At 47.3% G+C, this 13,866-nt stretch overlaps 4 protein-coding genes across 4 annotated transcripts; 1 reads left to right on the forward strand and 3 right to left on the reverse strand.

Annotated features, from left to right (window-relative positions):
- Nucleotides 1-5,486: 5,486 nt before the first annotated feature.
- N7496_005656 (autophagy protein) lies at nt 5,487-7,356 on the reverse strand (the record flags this gene model as incomplete). The annotated part of the gene is made up of 6 exons (XM_056698585.1): nt 5,487-5,813; nt 5,897-6,058; nt 6,110-6,234; nt 6,292-7,047; nt 7,102-7,136; nt 7,187-7,356. 6 exons carry the CDS (start codon nt 7,354-7,356, stop codon nt 5,487-5,489), a joined length of 1,575 nt encoding a protein of 524 aa, XP_056557110.1.
- A 768-nt stretch (nt 7,357-8,124) lies between these two features.
- Nucleotides 8,125-9,512, forward strand: N7496_005657 (uncharacterized protein; the record flags this gene model as incomplete). The annotated part of the gene is made up of 3 exons (XM_056698586.1): nt 8,125-8,597; nt 8,654-8,756; nt 8,811-9,512. Coding segments are annotated over 3 exons (1,278 nt in total), but the record flags the coding sequence as incomplete, so codon positions are not given.
- Nucleotides 9,513-10,097: 585 nt separating this feature from the next.
- On the reverse strand, nt 10,098-11,150 carry N7496_005658 (ketopantoate reductase family protein; the record flags this gene model as incomplete). The annotated part of the gene is made up of 2 exons (XM_056698587.1): nt 10,098-10,891; nt 10,955-11,150. The coding sequence occupies 2 exons, from the start codon at nt 11,148-11,150 to the stop codon at nt 10,098-10,100; spliced, it is 990 nt and encodes a 329-aa protein (XP_056557112.1).
- Nucleotides 11,151-11,996: 846 nt separating this feature from the next.
- On the reverse strand, nt 11,997-13,244 carry N7496_005659 (WD40 repeat domain-containing protein; the record flags this gene model as incomplete). The annotated part of the gene is made up of 3 exons (XM_056698588.1): nt 11,997-12,148; nt 12,217-12,913; nt 13,236-13,244. The coding sequence occupies 3 exons, from the start codon at nt 13,242-13,244 to the stop codon at nt 11,997-11,999; spliced, it is 858 nt and encodes a 285-aa protein (XP_056557113.1).
- Nucleotides 13,245-13,866: the final 622 nt, after the last annotated feature.

The following is a 13,866-nucleotide window of genomic DNA, read 5'->3' on the forward strand; positions in this document are numbered from 1 at the left end:
TGGCTGCGCGTGCTTTGACATTCGGGTCTCCGTAGATATTCTCGAGGTAGTCGAGCAAGGCCTATGGTTCGCCAGTGTCTCGGCGGAGTTTCACAAAGGTTCCGGTGTTCTTCCATGCAAGCTTCTCTAGTCTAGAGAAGACATATATGAATTGGTCCTGGGGAGAACCAATAGCTTCGCCGTCTACGCTAAGCTTATTCTCAATCGAAATTCGCCAGGTTGGCCAATCGCTCGTGCTTCCCCCGAATAACTTTGGGTCTGGGAGACGGGGCTTCGGTCGGTGAATGATCTCTGTTCGTGGGGAGATCGGCACCGATTCGGTAGCCGATCGCGCTGGTGTCGCCTGTCCTTCGTTCGTCGCGGTTGTCGTTGTGGCCAGTGAGACTTGGCGCTCTAGCATTGCTTCCAGGCGACGCATCCGTTCTTCTTGAGCAGCTTCCTGTTGGTAGTGCCGCTCCCGTTCTTCGTTCTGCATAGCCTGGGTCTGTGCTATCTGTTGCAGTAGCGTTTGCGCCCACCCAGGAGGGCTCGTCGATTCCTAGTGCTGCATAGCTGCCAGGGGTTGTGTAGCGTGCCGGTAATGCTTCGGTCGCTTTTCGTCTACCTTCCGCTTCCAATGTGCCAATGATCTAATATGCCTAGGAATTGAGGTCTTCTAGGACTTTCCAATACGTCTCGAGCGCTAAGAGTTTATGCGCGAGGATTCCGTTCTAATAGGTGTTCGTCGCTGAATCGCTGGGGATTCAGGGGTATTTCCAATGAGTGCCTAGGTCGTTTTCCTAGGACTTTCCAATGACCAATGATACTTCTAGGTGTAGAAAGAAGCTTTTTGTATGTGAAGGGGCTGAAGTAAGACTTGATTCAATCTGACTAGGCCAACATGCTGTTTACAAAAAGCTTAAGGAGAAGAAGTTTATCCCGTGCGTTCCCCACGTCAACATGCCAAGGTCTCGTGATACACGTGACCTATATCGGGCACTGGCCCGTGACACTAAGGACCTTTAACTAGGTGATTTATACGCAGAGGTAACCGACCGGCTTCCTAGTACAGAGATTATAGCATTAGATAAATTTCTAGACCCTCCAGGAGAAAACATCGACGTGGAAGAGCCTAATTTATCTAATATTATCGTTCATTTTTCAGAAGAAAATACAGGTAGGGATAATAGGGTTCAGGATAGCGAGGACGACCAGGACGAATATATATTCAGACCACCGCTAGATATCCTCTCGCGTGTTGAAGCTATTAAATATATGCATAAAGCTCTTCAATTTACCCAGCACCAAGAGGGAATTACTGAGAGAGATCTACGTGATATAGAGAGGATCGCTCATCTTTTTTCTCGATTCGAGATCAATGGGAGGAAGCAGAGAAGGGTGGATGACTACTTTAGACCAAAAACAGACTAGTTCTTACTAGATGAGGTTTAGCGCGATATTAGTAGCACACTTTCATTAGGCACATCGGAATTCTGTTACACGGAGGCCCGTGCCGAAAATGGGAGTTTACTGTAGCGGTTTGGCTTGACAAGAATATAGGGACCACGGAAAAGTCCTTACACCACCCTTAGCAAGCTCTACCGTCTATCAAACTGGTCACTAAGTCATGGTATACGGCGCCTAAATTAGACGAAGAACAACCTGCTGAATTCAGTACACATGGATAATGCGGTCACAAGGAAGACCTTTTGGCACTACAGCTTTGCTATAATGGATGGCTTCCTAGATGATTTCTGGGCGGATCTTTTGCCTGGCAGTATGTTATACTTGGTATTGGAGTATGCATGCGGTCTAAAGGTAGATATACTGTAATCTGGGCTTTGACCCGCACGATTCAAAGCCAACGCTACTCTTTTCCATACCAAGGAGGAAGTGATCTGGTGGCTGCTTGGGTTCTCGGATACGTGCTAATGTGGGAAGAAAGGACGTCGAGGCCCAATAAACTTGGAATAGTCAGCAACGGCCAATTGGGTAAAGGTCACAGGTAGATCTTCCAAGATAATCAATCGCATCTGAGTTTGTGTTAGGGCTTAACGTAGCAACGGTCTGGTTGCGAGATACTTTTGGGATATACAACCCATTTAGAATTTGATGAGAATTCATTGGGTCATATCCGCCGAGCACGGATATGATGGTCATTTTGGCTTACGTTGGTTATCATGTGGCCCAGTGTGATATTGTAAGAGTAGTGTAAAAGGTTGTGAGATACTCTTAGGCTCAGCAGTTAACAACAGTAGGCAAGTATCCCAGATAACTCCAGTGACTACGCAAAAGTATTTGTAACCCCCCTAGCCCCACACCTAGACCGCCTGCTCAGACCAGGTAGCGGAATTCACTCGTAGCCAATCACCTGGCTTATGGTGAGGCTTTCCGACTGGCAGAATATTATATAATCAAGCTGATGTGGGGCGGGAGTGCAAATACTTTTGCGTAGTCACTGTCCATTCACAAAAACCAGTTGGCGTCGCGTAACTAGCGACAACTAGGTAGTCCTTAAAACGGCCAGGTGGTCCTTAAAACGGCCAGGTGGTCCTTAAAACGGCCAGGTGGTCCTTAAAACGGCTAGGTGGTCCTTAAAACGGCTAGGTAGTTCTTAAAACGGCCAGGTGGTCCTTAAAACGGCCAGGTGGTCCTTAAAACGGCTAGGTGGTCCTTAAAACGGCCAGGTGGTCCTTAAAACGGCTAGGTGGTCCCCAGTTACGCCTTGCCAATTGGTTACTGTGAATGGAGTTGTCTAGGATTATACTTGGCTCATTCTACAGTGGTGTTATGATATTCCTCGATGGGAGGTTGTTCGCTTAATGTGGAGAATGTCTCTTTGCTAGCCAATATTTCCACTCTCTCCTGTACCATTTTTGAACACTGAGTGCGTTGAAGTCCGATGACAATTTCACCGTTTCCTTGTGTTGACCAAAATCTGTTAAACCTCTTCATAAACGGTGATCAAATTTCATCTTATAGTATTTTTATCGATTTCATTACGGTCATATCAGTTTATTTTCACTGGATTTTCGAAACGGCAGTACACTTAACCAAAAGTCCTGATATCTTTGCACCTCCCTTTCAAACGCCAACCTGCGTTAAGGTTCGGTCACATTTTCACCAGCCCCCATTTTTTCCTCACTTTGAGCCTACTGTAAGTTGAATCTCTGCGTTGATGGTGGACCGAACTTATCTCTACAGTAAACTGTCTTCATCAATCATATTTCTGGCCAAATTGGTTTATTTTTCGGATGCGACCGGGCATCGCAATGCACTTGACCAAAATCCAGCTTTTGTACAGCCTTTTAGCATGGGCATTCTAATATTGACATGTTTACAGCACCTACCCAGGAAGGTCGGCCCTTTGTTCACATGGCAAAATGGCCTTGAGGCGGGTCTGGGTCCTGGCACGGTGACTAGGAGGAAGGTCGAATATATGACGAGGATCCACCGACTTGTATCCACTACTTGATCGAGTGGAAGGTCACTCTCAATAACAGGACGGTGGCGAAAGACACAGAACAAGATCTGGTCCTAGCCCCTCGTTTCCACTGGAGGCTCTTTTTGCAACCAAAGCTAAAGGAGCTACTCCAAATCCTTCTTTTCTTGAGCAATCCGTAGCTCATTAATCTGTCCCTGACGCTTGAACAGCAGGCGCCAGGCGGTCTCGGGTTCGGCCTGAATCCAGGCGATCAGTTCGTCAACGGTGTTTACCTCAACACCGGTATCATCCTGCTGGGCTCCGAATACCAGCGAGGTTCTGCGTGCGCTCTTCTCTCGTCTCGAGCGACTTCGTTCGGTCACCTTCTCAGCCATTTTCTACTGAGATTCGGGGTTCTTCGGTTCGGTTTTAAAAAGAGGGAGTTGCCGGGTAGCAGGAGATCGCGTGTGTACGCGTTTCCTCGCTCAGCCAGTCAACTGGAAAGAGATAAAGATGAAGAGACTTGATTCTATGTTACGAGCCAAGCGAAGTTGGGCAAAAGCTTTCATTCGGTGCATCTAACGAAGGAATCAAGTCTGGAGAGGAAAGAAGAAGAGAAGATGGGGACGGTGGGGGATCCTCTTCTTATATCCCACTTCGGCCTGAGGCATCCTCTGCCAGCAAACTTCCCCTTTCGGATTCTATGCCTCCATCACCAAACCTCTAAGCAAACACCATCAGCTGACCCTCAGTCACATGCTTCTATCTTAGTCATCACACGCTCAATCGTTCACACGCTCAATCGTCACAAGGGGGACAAAATTTCGTGTAAAAGTTGAAGACAGATCTTGGCTTCCTCAGCTTGAACTGAGTAATAGTCTCCAGCACCGCGAAGAGGTGTCTGTCATTTGCTGGAGGGCGGGCGCGGAACGTCTCATCACAGCCCGACCCAGTACTTGACCCAGGATTTGTGCAAGACCAGCGGTCTGCGTGTGGAACTGAATCCGACCTGGGCCGTAAAGGAGCATAGCTCAGGATTTTTTACCTGGTACTTGATCCAGGATTTGTGCATGACCAGAGGCCTGCGTGTGGAACTGAATCCGACCTGGAGCGTCCTCCAGGATTTGTACATGGACTGCAGCCTCGACCGTAGTGGGCTATACACAGGAACCGCAGCCTCGACCTCAGTGGGCTTGCAGGTGAGAAGGAATCAGCAGCGGACAACGTACCTTTTATGTTTTCTACCACGGGGTTCAGTAGATACCAAGCACGCAAATGTGGACATCAGACCCTTGTTGTGGCGCCTAGCCCGCAGGTGAGATTGGCCAATCCGAATTATACGCCAGACGGGAAATTGCACTGAGGGCGCCATGTCACACCAACACTAATACCATTCTGATCTACTGGGCTACTGACCGTCGACCTGAGCCACACACAAGTACTCGTGACTCTTGCGTCATTGATGATGCGCAGATGAAGCAAGCCGCGGACAATTTGGGTTGTGTGTTCCTTGCTCACTGGAATCAGTGACCACTGTCCTTTCTGAACACAGTAGCCGTTTTGGCTAGTACAGTGCAGCGAGAAGTGTATTTTCCCGCCTTTAAAACCGTGCAAAACGATCTTTGCACCAACACCAGATACGCTGCCTCGGCACAATGACAAGATAGTTTCCCGGATAATCAACATGGGAATCTAACCAGGTGTGGCGGGTGAACTTGGCGTATATTGTACGCCAATATGACGGTATTTTGTTGTGTTCATTTCCATTTCTAGGGAGATACGTTTCCGGGTGGGGTACTCAAGCAGGGCAGAAAATAATATAGCGAAATGGTAGGTACGCTATGACTTCCTTTCATATTCAACTGTCTGCCTCGATCAAACCATGCCCATTTCGGCTCCGCGGTAGATCATCTCATTCCTTTCCCGTGGCTGCCTTCCTCAGACTTTAATGTCAGCTACTTCAAAAAATCCTTCAGCTACCGCTACATGGTGGACGACGTGGCTGTGTGGCCGTCAATGAGGAAAGCCGTCAATCAACCTCTAAAGTACAGTATCCCAGTCATGCGGGAATGAAAATGTAACATTACCCTCCCATTTTTCGCTTATTCGCTTCCAAGAATTGCTCCTGCTCTAGTCGGCTCTTCTTCAGATCCACGCCCACGAATAAGATGCAGAAACTCAACAGGCTCAATCCGAACAGGAAGTAAAATGGCATCGATGAGTTTCCGGAAGGCGAGGCATCGATGATAGCGCTGGAGACAATTGGTCCAATGAATGAGGATGTTTTTCCAACAATGCTGAACAGACTAAAAAAGAGATATTCATAGCCTCGGGGAGTCACTTCGGATATCATAATTTGCGAGTAACTGTACCAGGGGCAGATCAAGAGACCGTAGAAGGCCTGGTAGAACTAAGGAGATTGTTATTATACGCACGACCTGGTACAGAGTCTTCTGTGTAACGAAAGGAAGACAAGGGAAATCAGAAACTTACCCACACTTCCCATGTGTGATGGAAACCAAATTTGCTAGACCAAATGCCTATCATACCCCAGCCGTCCAGAATAATGATAGAAAATGCAATGGCATTGAACATGGTCTTTGTACCGAGTTTATATCGTGGTTGGATGAACCAGAACGCGTAAATTCCAACGGCCTGCGATAGTAAGTTAGATCCCGGCTTATCAGTACTTCAGACAGCACTCACCTGAGCTGCAATGCCAACTATCAGGAGGTATGTTAATTGTAATGTATTGTATGCCACAATACTATTTTGCAGAGTGGAAATCACAGTAACAGTCGTGTTCAGAGAATCGCCCAACAAGAAGTAACCTTAGAGTAAGGTCAGTTTGCAGTTCAAGCAATAAAACCGGTTTATGTTGTACCCACCAACAAGATAAAGCAAGGTCTGTTTCAACTGGAAAACCTGACGTATGGTATGCGAAAGTCGGGATAACCCAGCAAGAGCAATATTCCTCCTTCCAGGATCTTGACCAGGTCTCCTCTTTTCCAAAAAGAACCAAGGCAACGAAAAAAGTAACCAAACTCCGCTCGCAAAGGCAACAAGCACACTCAACCCCCAATTATTGTTCGCTGTGCTCGAATTAACATCAACCCCAAACATGATCCCCACAATAACAGCCAGAATCCCTATCTCCCCTAACGATTGGACATAAAACGCAACATTCGCCAACTGACTCCTCTTCATCGTATCTGCAAATTCATATTCCTCCCTCGAAATTCTGCCAGAAGCAAGCTCATCAGCATGATTTATCATTTCCGAGGTATTCCTAGCAAGGGAAGGGAATGCAGCCGTCCAGAATGTCAAGGTAGTTTGATAGGCGATCAGTCCGACGATATAGAGACCAGCACCTATATGCCACTTGTCTTCGGTATGGACACCCAACCAGGCGAAGCCGATCGCGTAAGCGATTATCGAGAGGGCAATGAGGATATTTGGTCTCCAAGTGCCGAAATCGGCGAAGCTGCCGATTACGAGGAAGGCTATTATCTGGATTGCGAATGAGATGCCGTTGCTTAAGAGAACGACGCTGTTGATTGATCGGGTTTTGCCGAGGAAAACGAGGGTTCCCTTTTCTCCGGCAGCTTGGTAGAGGAGGTTTTGGAAGGCTGTTGGAGCAAAATCTATGTGGCGTTTAGAAATGAAGGGATTGTTAAAGCTTGGTATTTGTAGCTTACTGAATAGAGACAGTCCATTGTTTCCGATGTAATAGCTATTGTAAGGATTAGTTATTGCTTCATTATAAGCTTAATGATCACGCACGCATAATATGCCCAGATTTCGCGTTTGGTTGTGTGATATTTCTCGTCGATTTGACCTGGCGCCACGGTGGTATTTTTGTCCAGCACGTCGTCAGCCAAGGTGAATTGTTCAGTTACCGTACGTGGTGCAACTTTCGGATCATCCTTAGGAACTGGGTCGGTGCCAGTCATAATGAATTGGTATTCTAGAAGGCAAAGAGAGAAATATCTAGTTGGTATCCAGTGATTTTCAACTCGTTCTTATTATTCCAGCAGAGCCTGGTGCCTTTTGGACACATTGACGGTGTATCAATTGGCAAATCTCCGAAACTTCCTTTATCAGGGGCTATGATGGGCTGAGAGATAAGAATACTAAATCAGCTTCGAGTCTGCGGGGTAAACTTCGGCAGATACGAAGATCAGTAGCCTTGTGATAAGACAATTGGTGGAAGATTCAATATAATGAACGAGGGATTTACGGAGATGTATATGACTTGGTGTAGAGCTCTTCAATAATGTCGGCTTGGCTAGATGCATGATAAGCCGAGCTAGAAAGGTCTTTCATAGGCGGGACCGACCTGCCTAAAGAGGAAAGCGGGTCCCCCCCGATAGCCGATACAAGAATAACGCATTCATTTTTTTAGTCTGACTCCATACTGTATTAATCGGCGTAGCCGACCGCTGAGTCATGCCCATTCCTCTGTTTAGAGCCAGCGCGCGTTCTGGGAAAAATTTGCCTCATTCAAATCATCTAGGATCCTACTTAGGAACCTCGAGGCCACTTACTTCAGTACTATTCAATTGTCATATTGCGGTCACAATCGATCCCATATTCTTACTCAAGAAGTGGCTTTTGAGCTCTGCCGATATGATGGACCAACAAGAGATGTTTAACCCTTCAGTGTGTACAAATGGGCAATACTACTGTTCTAGAATGGCCAGAAAGCTCACATATGACAGATTCATCTGAACTACTCGCCACCTGAGAAGAAGATCACAATGCAAGACTTGCTCTTGGATCAGAGCGCATCCGCTTCTTCTATTGCAGGAACAACACCATTTCCACTACTCTCACGTGAGGGTGTAAGGGCATATAGAAGGGCCTTGTTCCAGCGAAAGGTCCTCGACCGATGTGCGAGCTCGCCGTTCCCAGGCACTTTAGTTCTCCGCAATGCAGCGAAGGAATCGAACTTCATCAAGGATTTCTGGACACATCCTCAGACAATGAGCATAGTGTCCGAAGCTATGGGTGTTCCTTTGAATGTGGTTATGCCTACAGAAATTGGACATACTAACGTTCAAGTCGAAGGAGCTACTGTTTCGGAAATGACGAAAAAGCTTAAGGTTGAGCCATCGGTCGAAAAGGTCGAATTGAGTGTAGAGGAGCGAGCCTACAACCCATTGCAGGATGCTAGTGCTATTATTCCATGGCAGTAAGTCCATTCCCATCACCTTGCTAATAGTATCCATAAGATTGACGTTGCTAAAGCTATGATTCTTATCCTTACGTATGTGTCTTGATGTTGAGCGAGACGGAGGGTATGATTGGGGGAGAAACATATATCAAGAAGGGCGATGGGACACCTCAAAAGGTCAGTTAAGATTCATGCCATCACACGAAAAACGTACGTCTAACGGCCCCCGAGGTTGAAGGACCTCAGATTGGCCATGCAGTAATGCTTCAAGGTGGTCAAGTACAGCACCTAGCTGCTCGAGCTAAGGGTGTGAAGGAACGCATATCCACTATTACTTCCTACCGTTCAAGTGTGCCAACAGTCTATGACTCCAGCTACATGACCAATATCCGACCCTACGCAAATTTAAACAGTCTCTACCCGGAGTGGATCCAGTACCGATTGCAAAAGTTGAGAGACGAGATCAACAATTATCTCAACAAAATTGAAAAAGAACCGGAGCTGGCTCTGGACAAGGTGCAACTGGAAACCCTTATAAATGAGCAAGCAGAGTACCTTCGACAAACCTCACGGCAGATGGTTTCGCCAGCGGAAGAGCAGCGGATTTTGAAGAAATATGGAAGCACGGCATACTACGATGCGCCGAGAATATGGATAAAAGTCCAATCTCTGCCAGAATTTAATATAATTGCATCTTCTGCAGATGAGAAGAGAGTCTGGATGCCAGAGAGTACCTACTGGTTGGATCTTCAGAGCTCGATTGAGACACTTCGTTTGGGGAGATCCCTTAAGAGTACAATGGGGAATTTGACTTGGGATGACAAACGGCAGTACTTCATGGGTGATGAACTTATGCGTCAAGGATTAAATGAGATGTTTTTGGATTGGCTGGGTGTTTCGGGGCTGTGGGGTCTTTATTGCAAGATGACTTGAGTGATTAGAAAGGGGGTGTCAATAATTCAATACCTTTCCTTTTTCTATTCTTCTCTTATTATTTCGCTTTCAGGTGTAAGACTTTGTGATATTCTTAAAATACCGTACCTTATACATATATAAATAACCTACTTGTCCAATTCCAAATCATATGGTGACTCTAGGTATAGCGGTGGGGAAACCAGCAACAGAAGGAGTGAAGAGAGATCAGAGTGAGATTAGCTTCTCTGGCACCTTTCTACTGAACAGCTTCTATTTCCTCTTTGGGGATCAGTATGGAGGCCTGATTCCTGAGTTCTAGACTCCTCCAGTATACTTCATATCTCATGTGTTAGACGGCAGAGATCTTACACATCTCCCAGCAAAGAGATTCATGAATACACATCTTTTAATTCCCCATGACCTTCCTTTTACATCTCCTGTTGTACCACTGCCACGAGTGTTGCTGCGTGTGCAATTCCTTGGCTATTTGTCCCGTCTGATTGTCCGACTGCCATTGAGCATCTCCCAGTATGTAGTTGAAGGCATGCAAAGGGTTTCTGAAAGCTTGACATATCGGTGCAATTGGAGCAAGTTATTTGGATACTAAGAAACCGCTAGGCTTTTGTCCCTAACAATTCTCCACTGAATTAATTTTAAACACTCATAAATCATCCGCAATAATGGCACTTCACAGCCCAGCTCCTGAGCTATGCGCAGTGGATTACCCACAATAGCTTCAACCTCAATAGGGTTGCCACGATCGACATCAACCAACATACTTGGACGAAAGTTTATTTCGCGTGGCATGGAGTCAATTGTCCGCTGCTGGATACCATCCGGTAGAGTACACCCACTGGCCGTAGCGATAGTGACAATTTCATCCATCACTGGGCGGATTATGGTCTCTACGCCACCGGCATCCATAATGGCGCCAGAATCAAGGCCTGTTATAGCGCAAACACTATTGAAGGATGCATTCCACACGAGCTTCTTCCAGCGCATGCAAGTGATGTCGTTGGTGAGTAGGCAGGATGCGCCACCGGCTCTGTAGAGCGAGGCGAAAGAAGCTGCCAGTTCGTCCTCTGTTTTCCTTGTAGTAGTCGTGTTATATATTGGGCCTAGGTGGAGAATATCGGGGTTGTCATGTCTGATCACACCGCTGCTCAATTCACGGGCGCCAATCATGCTCACGCCGGATAAGATAGTGGAATCCGGGAAGGAATCGACGAATGGTTGCTCAATACCAATGCCGTTCTGTATCAGGACAATCGTTGTAAATCGTGTAATGGCTGGAGCAATGAGATCTGGGATTGAATAAATATCAGGGAGGTTTTTCAGTGCTATAACGATGAACTGGAAAGGCCCATGAGTCATTGCATCTTGAACCGAGCGCTCAACTGTCAAGTATGGTAAGTTACGTGCTCGTATAAAGCTCCTTTATTAATAACAAGAAAACCCACTATGTGATGGACGCCAACCAGTGAGGCTGCCATGATCAATGCTATCGATGGTGAAGCCCTTCTGCCCAACTGCCGTGAAGTTTGACCTCAGCACTGCTGTGATAGTCGCACGTTCGGATTTTTCCAATGTGACGGCCGCCAAAGTACCAACCGCTCCACACCCCAGGAGAAGTATATTGGCCTTAGTATCAGGCATGAGAAGTTGCGTCAGAATAAGCTCAACGTTAACGAAATCCACGAAGTTTCAGCGACCTCGATATCCTACATTATCTACGGACATGATATAGTTCTACCAATCGCTCCACCAGCTAGAAATAGCGTATATGAGCTAGTCACTTTTCGGGAAGTCCGATCGCTTATGGATTCTCTATTCGTCCAAGGACCACTTTGACCCCCACAGGAGATAACAACAGAAATAGGGTTTAAGCAAAAAACCGAACTTTATGGTACTCCGTTAACCATGGTTACATAATGACACCTATCTTATCTCTAGAGTTTATCCCGCGGATTTTGTTGATAAGAAATCGGATAGCCCGACTGTTACAAACACCCTTTGTGACGTTGCGCGAGGAAATATTTGCCTGTTTGAATCATCCGATTGAAGTAGCTTGTTAACCCCTGTGCTGCAGGCCGTGCTCAGTGTGAGAAAATCAGAGCGCTCAGCAGTGAGTGGATGAGGTCTACTCAGTGAGCAAAAGCGGCCAGGGTCTGCCCACTAAAACGGAGAAGGAAAGCCAAGACGTGGCATAAGAAATCAAGTAGGTAAGTGATAAGCCTACGTTTTGTGATGGACTGCTTTGGGGTGTGCTGCCGTAGTGTACTCAACTTTACCATATCGAGGTGGCGCATTGCGCAGCAAACTATTACTATGTGGCTGAATAATCTATTTTAATACTTTTTAAAGTGCCGATGAAAATGGTACATTCATGCTTGTGCCATATACCCAAGCTATCTAATTAACTCGAGCATGGGTATGCTATCAATCACGCCGGATATACAATATACTCAAAGAATCCAAAGACCACCCAGCATGTACGTACATCTACCCTCTAATCTCGAACAGACGGATACGGCCCTGCTCAGCAGCAACAGCCAACTGCTCGTTTTTCGGGGAGACAGCCACAGACGAAATACGACCCAGTGGAGTGTTGGAGGTAGGCCAGTTGCGGTAGACAGTGCAAGAGGGGAGGTGGACTGTAGGATATAGTTAGTGACAAGTTCAATACAAGTAGAAAGGTATCTGGTGGCAGTGCTATACGTACCAAGTCTCAGCGCGTCACTCTTCCATCGACTAGCCATGACCATCATCTGGCCGTCAGGGGCGAAGACCAGATGGCTGACTGGCGTGGTAAGCTGGTCGAATACACGAACGGGCGTCGGGCTCCGCGGGACACCAGCCTGTGTCGAGTCGTCGTTTTGAGCTGGGACATTGCTCTTCGCGCTCGCAACAGCAGCGGCAGCCCATTCGCGGCGATCGTAGATATTCACGATACCACTGGTACTACCAATAGCCACCCAGCGATCTCCGCCAAGTTGATTCCGACCACTCTGACCACCAAGGGCAATCACGGTATTACCCACGGCACCGGCATCCAGCCAGCGCGCGATAATACGACGCTGTCGTCCATCCCACTCAGAGACCTCACCGTTCTTGCTGGCGACAGTCATACCCTCGCCATCCGACCACCAAGCGAAGTCAGCCACACCTCCGCGTCCGTCAACGCGCATCTGCGCGATCCATTGGGCAGTACCAGAGTCCAGAACGTTGATCATACCGCCGCCCTTGCGCGATGTACCGACCAGACCGACGTACCGTTCGCAGGGAGACACCTTGAAGCGTTCCATGGACTTTTGTTCTTCCTTGCGGTCTGCGGAGCCGTTGACTTTGTCCACCTTACCAGTGTCCAGGTCCCAGATGTGGAAGTAGCGGCGGCGACCGGAGGCGAAGATTCGGTTTCTCTGTGAAAAAGATGGAAGCCAATTTCGAATTTAGCTGTATCATCTCCCCGCCTCCAGTCCAATTCTCTCTAATCTGAGGATGACCTGTGTACAATGAAGTGATTAAGGCTCGCTTTTGAGATTGTGTGCCACGTCATTACGACTCCTCCATGTCAGCGTCCCATTAAACATATTATCTCGTGAGCATCGATAGATCTCATGAGTGAGATTCGGTCATAACTTTATTTTCTCTTCCTCGGGGTGTGACCTACCGGCTAAGTCAATCAAAAGCCTGACGGACATGCTAGTTCCTGAAGGCCTGGGCGCCACCTGATTACGTTACCAGATTCATTGATTCCGCTTAGTCGATTATCAATGTTTAGCTCGATGAAATCTCAATCCTTCTCAAAAAATTTATCAAAAAATGTGGGTACATTGCAGCATTTCCGTCCGGTGCGCGGTCCACTTCTGACATCGAAAGAGAAAGTGGTCCACCGTCTCTCTTGTTTGTCCACACGCACATTGATCTGTCTCGGCGGCATTGATTCGAAAGAGATATCCATTAAGTCTTGCCATACCCGTGCGGAGCTGGGCCAGCACGCTCGGCTCTTTCCACGATAATCGGTCATACATGAACCTTCATCTGAAAATCCCTGTGACTGTCAGGGGGGATAGCCTGGTTGTGATTCTGATGAAACGGCCTAAGAAAAGTGGAAATTGGCCAAGGACTCCGATGGGAGACATAATTGACTGGGAAAGTCGGCAGCCTTTTGCCAAACAGGGCAACATGTCTGAAGCTCCCTCGGCCGATCTCGAAATGGAAAATTCGGATGGAAGAGAGTTTTCATCCCCAGGGTTCTGATTATACCCAACAATTCCATCAACGGACCCGGGTTTGCGTGCAAGGGTGCCTGATTGGAAGTAATCAATTACAGTGTGTATCAAGGCCTTGAACCATGGGAGACTGCGAGATT

Source organism: Penicillium cataractarum (assembly GCF_028827025.1).
Source record: "Penicillium cataractarum strain IBT 29864 chromosome Unknown utg000004l, whole genome shotgun sequence".
Classification (NCBI taxonomy): domain Eukaryota; kingdom Fungi; phylum Ascomycota; class Eurotiomycetes; order Eurotiales; family Aspergillaceae; genus Penicillium; species Penicillium cataractarum.